The sequence below is a fragment of the Nymphaea colorata genome, chromosome 3 (genome assembly GCF_008831285.2).
Source record: "Nymphaea colorata isolate Beijing-Zhang1983 chromosome 3, ASM883128v2, whole genome shotgun sequence".
NCBI lineage: Eukaryota > Viridiplantae > Streptophyta > Magnoliopsida > Nymphaeales > Nymphaeaceae > Nymphaea > Nymphaea colorata.
Genome location: NC_045140.1, coordinates 16,602,193 through 16,607,940, shown reverse-complemented (window position 1 = coordinate 16,607,940; position 5,748 = coordinate 16,602,193). Strand labels below are relative to the sequence as shown.

The window sequence follows — 5,748 nt, the reverse complement described above, 5'->3', positions numbered from 1 at the left end:
AGAACAGAGGTCAAATCTAACCCAATCTACAATGTTGAAACAAGTTTTACTAATTTTCTGCATAACTTCTCCACCCAAATGTATGCTTTATACAAGACTTATTAAACATGAAATATACATGTCCAGCAGACAATGACACCTACATCTATGTCCGGAGTCACAAAGGAAGCATTATATTACTCTGTGATTGTAAGTTGAAGTCAAATGCATCTGATATTCTAAACGAGAAAACAATACAAGGATGGATTCAAACCACAAACAGAAATACAGCATATAATCGTATGGAAAGGAAACTACATGCAGCAGATAAAACTTATCACTTTAGGATTAAAAGAAAACAGTGACCTGGTTGGCACTAGTAACATACAAATATAATGCAGTGAGACCACCAACAAACCAAACAAAAATGAACCAGTAAATCATAAGTATCAGGCATGTTGGAGAACGCCCGACAGCTTGAGTGCCCACCTTCCCCATCCATGAAAAAGCATTGTCATTGAAGAAGGAAACGTGAACCCAGTAAACAAATCATTATCAGAAGAGACCCAATTGCAATACCTGACAAAAACGCCCAATCTCCCCGGATGGCTGGTTGGAATTTGAACAGCTGCATAATGCGATGAATGCACAACAATAGTCACAGTAATGACCCAGCAACAAACCCAAAGACGATAAATGCGACCTAGCAGCAAACAGAAGCGGTAGTGGCGACTCAGTAGCAACATCAACTAAACGGCATGCCCAACCGACAGCGGTGAACCAAAAGGTAGACGTCAAGAGTGACGCAAGCGGCAGACCCAACAGCAACCTAAGGGATGACACAAGGCGGTCAGACCGACAACAACGACCTAAGCGGCGACCCACAACAGAACCAGCAGGGACCCAAGCGGCGTACTAGAAAGCGGCGATCCAAGTGGTGACCAAAGCATCCGACCCAATGGCGAACCAAATGTCAGAAACCAGCAACAACTTCAACGGAAGAAACCCAACCAAATGTCAGAAACCAGCAACAACTTCAACGGAAGAAACCCAAACAAAACTCCTAGCACAGAGCCGAAATGAAAGACCCCAGCCTGCAATGATAAACCTGACCGACTATAGAGGAACCCCAATAGGAAACCACACATGAACACAACTGAAGGGCGGAGAGGACTGCCAACACCCATCACACACCGGCGATGGCTGCCGGCCAAAGGAGGAAGTTAAGGGACGCCCTTAAAGAGAGAGAGAGAGAGACATGGATGTATCAACAACCTAAGAATTAGAGCAAACAAGAGCAGGGAGGAAGCGTATCTTGCCCGGGAGTGAGAATCGAGATAGCGGACAGGCCTTTGCCGCCCACACCGATGAAATGACTCCACTCCATCTTCTCATCGCTTGCTGCAACAGAAGCATTCAAAGGTGACATTCTTTCCGGGTAATCGACGACGCAGAGGGCTTTTCCCTTTTAGGTGCCATGAAGGAAGAAACCGCCATAAATCAAGAAGAAAGTGGGAAGGAGAGGATGAAGCGTGGTGTCGCGGACACTTTCAGACCAAGAAATTTGGATCCGCTTACTGCTGCTTCTTCGCATCGCATGGGCATGGGCAGATCTCGCAGTCATGAAGATCTAAGATCTCCACTCTCACTAGTAATCCGGCCTTGCTTTCTTTACGGAGATCCACAGTGTTCTTCTTGTCATCACCACGTCACGGCCCTTCGCTTATGGTCGAACCTACCAACCTCGCTTAGATGAAAAAAAAGATGGGAGAGACTAAGACGATGGAAAAATTTTAAAAAGCGATGAACCTTGCCCTTTTCAGTCGAGACGATCGAGAGAGAGAAAAAAAAAGACAGGGGGAAAAGTTTAAAAAACAAGGGACCGCGTGCCAACCGCGTCAATGGTTGCCGTGTCCAAACCACGTCAAGGGTTGCCGTGTCCAAACCGCATTGCATTAATTGACGACGAAGTGCTCGAATTACCGGTACCTGGCCGGGGCTGGAATGGCTATTGGCTAATCCAAGACGCAACCCTCGAAAACCTACCAGTAAAACCGTGGTTTCAGACTTTCAGTTTACCCTCCAGATTTGCAAATTTTGGAACTTGGAGCAAACCAGACACGGCCACGTTTTCTAATTCTTGATCCTGAGAGTTAATTTCATACTTGTCCCTTAATTAATTTTCCAGTAGAAGTTCTCCTATATGATAGGAGGCAGGAGGCAAATCTTCGCCTTTCAAGTCAGATTTTCCTCAATAAGAATCAGATTTAAATCCACACCCGCGAAATTGAAGTCAAATCTGACAGGAATAAGATTCAACTTCTACGCCTAATTGGATTAAGCCTAATTGGATTGCAAATTTATCGGCTCCGAGGTTCAAGTGTGGGTTTGAATACATGAAACACATCAAATCCAAGATTATAATCTAAATCTCTCTTGCCGTACGATCAAGGCATCGAACATAATTTTTGTCTCGCAATTGACGGACATAATTGGTTTACGATAGCCTATTTTGTTAACAAAGTCAGAACCTTATTGCAAACAACAATATTCAAGAATTGTGATCACTCCATGAGACTAAGTTAGATCAATGGTAAACTGTCAAGTCATGTATTCTTCCAACTCCGTCACAAGGCAACTATGGTACAAGAAATGCAACATAAAAGTTCACCAAACTCTATCCATCATCTAGAAAAATTAAATGGATAAATGCATACGTAATTTACCTTCCCCTTACCTATAATTCAAAAAATTGCAAAGCAAGAGATTTCTTAATGAACTAATAAATGCTAAGCAGACAATTCAATATACAAAAAAAAAACACTATTATAAACATAGATCATGAATTGAAAAAGTTAAAAAGAAATACGACTGAACAGACCGGATTCTAGTTCATGATAGTTGATGGAACTGTGGTTTGACAACAATCAACTAAACGTGGTTCATAATGAAGACACGCATACAATGGTGTAAAGATGCATGATGTGATCCATATTGGTAGGATTCAAGGTTACATACGTAATGTAAAAATAGATAATTTAATTTTTAAACATTAAGAATTCACCTAAAAATTTTAAAAACAAAAAACACATGGAAATAAGAAAAAGTTAAAACTACTAAAATTTTTCTCTCCATGGACATGAAATGCATAGACATAAAAATAACAAGTAAATGCTGCCTACGCTACCTACAAAATGCATTTTCCATAAGAAAAAGCAGAAATGACAGGTTAAATAATTCTCAACACTTTGAGACTCATTGAAACGAGCAAGTTTTCTTTCTATGTGACACACTCCTTGGAACCTTTAAATAACTTAGAATCTCTAGAAAATCTTTGACAACAATAGACTCTGGTATACCATGGATGTTCTGTGTTCATTTAGATGAGGTCAAGCTTAACATTCAACCTTCAGAAGTTTTAATAACATCAAGTGAAATTGCACCTCTATGTGGCTGGCGGACGATCATAGACCTCAACAAGACTATTATAAGGGTAACTGACAAATAGCTTTATAAGAAGGGCATCTGAATTGTTCTTGTTTTCCTACATGATCAAATATTCACATCCAAATCCACAATCTAAATTCATATCCCTATAAAGCCTGAAATACATCGAGTGCATGAGGTCCACTTTCCCATTTGCCTTTGCCCACTAAACAATGGTAACTTTATGTGTGAACAATGATAGATAAACAAAACAAGAAAGTAATAAATGGGGCTAATCCATAACCCTCCAAAGTCACAACTAATCAACAACTTGAGCATTGAACAGAGCGTTGTGTTAAGTACATGAAAAAAAGAAAATGAGTAGCAATAGTCTACTGCCCACGATGTTGAACTATATGAATGAACTTAAAAGCGCAAAGCTGCTTCAGTTTGAGGGTCACAAATTTGTCCATAATACACATAAAATGCATCTGAATAACTGAAAACAATAGAAAAATCTAAGAGCTTTGTGAGAAGTACAAATACATGCATGAATACAGGCAGTCACACTAACAATCATTTTGAAAAAACCTGAAAATTGAGAGTAGAGCTAGCATTGTAGGGCATGCAAAATCATACTGGGTTCAAAGAGGGATCTACTAACCGCACCCTTGCGTGTAGGTCTGCCCAATCTGATGTTGTATTGCAGATTCTAGATGGCTAGAGTATCAACAAAACGAATTCTCTTCTCATGGTTTATGTTCATGCTGCAATCAATGGTTGTCTGTCAATATATGCAAAGCTTCACTAAATAATGACACAATATGCTTATATAGATGCTTTACCAGCCTGATTATAAAAGGCATAGTTAGGGATGTGGCAGCTATTCCAGGTTGTTGAGATCTGATAGAGACCCTGATTATATTCTCGACATAGCCCACTACACTTGACATAGACAAGATAGGCTCAATAGTATTAGCCAATGATTTCACTTGTAACATATTAATTATAGAAAATTATTAACATTGATGAGTGTATAGGACAGTAAGCACTTATATGGGTCGGACTACTGCTGCTAGAAACAATGAAAAATGACAGGCAACACTAAGGCTCCAGGGTCTTTTCAAATACTTACCGCACAATACGCCAAATAATAAAACTATTGAAAAAAGATTAAATCAAATGATTTACCAGGCACCCAATGAACTACCCTTATTTTTTTTAATAGGCCAAATAATAAAACTATTGGAAAAAGGTTAAATCAAATGATTTACCATGCACCCAATGAACTACCCTTATTTTTTTCCTTCCTTGATATACAGAAACATAGAATTTTAGAACAAGGAATTTTTTTTTTCTTGCTTCCTTTGCAAACAGGAAGAGTGCATCATTGTGGGTGTCCAACTGTGAACATGCATGTGAGTGAGCAAGCAATCAAGACAAGGGAGGGAGAGAGAGAGAGATAGAGAGAGTAAGGGTAGGTATGGGGCGTTATGTTGGGATACCTTAAGTAATGAATACTGTAGTGACCATTTGAGCTGTAGCCCTCACATAATCACGAAGAACTTCCAAAACAGCATATGGCTTTTGAGATGTAGCTGCATTGTCTAAACACACCAAGCTGGAACCATTTACCTCATATAAAATTTATGTAGTCAGTCTCAAATCCAAAATGAGAAATCAAGCCTCCACCATGTAGAGGCCTCTTGGAAATAAAAGACAACCAAAAGACAATTCAGGATCATGTCCAGTCACATGTAAATTAAAATAAAGGGACCACCCAAGCTAGAGGAATAAAAAAAATTCAAGACCTAGATTGATGACATAAAAATGCATGGATACGAACATGGGTGGAGCGAGAAATTAGTAAGGTGGGGAAAGAGGGAGGGGGCACAAACCAAAGGACTGAATGCCTCAACTGATCCTTTTATTAAAGAGCTATAACTACATAAAAGATTTTAACAGCAGCTACAATGAAACAAAGGATAAAGATCAAACAGATGAAATTTATACAACTCACAAAAACAAGATTAGGTGGACATATACCACTATGCAACTTCGATAGAACTTTTGAAAAATATCACCTAGAGTCAGCTTAATCACTTGTCCCACCAAAGAAAAAGGAAATGATGGATAATTCATCATGCTCAGCATGGTTGAAGTAGGTTTGAGGGGTTTCATCTATTTCACATAAGGACTAACAATTTGGTAACGAAATGGTCAAACATTTTCAAGACTAAAGGGGATTGGTTAGTTATTGCTATGCCTAGGAATCCTGGAAACATACAAGAGACGTCAAGTTTTTACATTGAATTTTGAAATAGTTCAAAAATAATTAATTCA

The 5,748-nt window shown here is 39.2% G+C and overlaps 1 protein-coding gene across 12 annotated transcripts in view; it reads right to left on the bottom strand.

Annotated features, from left to right (window-relative positions):
- The window catches only part of LOC116250286 (uncharacterized), a 66,851-nt gene extending 61,527 nt beyond the window's left edge, over nucleotides 1-5,324 (bottom strand). For 2 of the 12 annotated variants that reach the window (XM_050076563.1, XM_050076562.1), the window contains exons 1-2: nucleotides 1,558-1,820; nucleotides 1,299-1,380 (exon numbers count right to left, since the gene is read on the bottom strand). In XM_050076563.1, the coding sequence (XP_049932520.1) occupies nucleotides 1,299-1,380; nucleotides 1,558-1,603 (128 nt within the window). In that variant the 5' untranslated portion in view covers nucleotides 1,604-1,820. The other 10 variants (XM_050076556.1, XM_050076557.1, XR_007572733.1 and 7 more) reach the window with 7 other exon arrangements.
- Nucleotides 5,325-5,748: the final 424 nt, after the last annotated feature.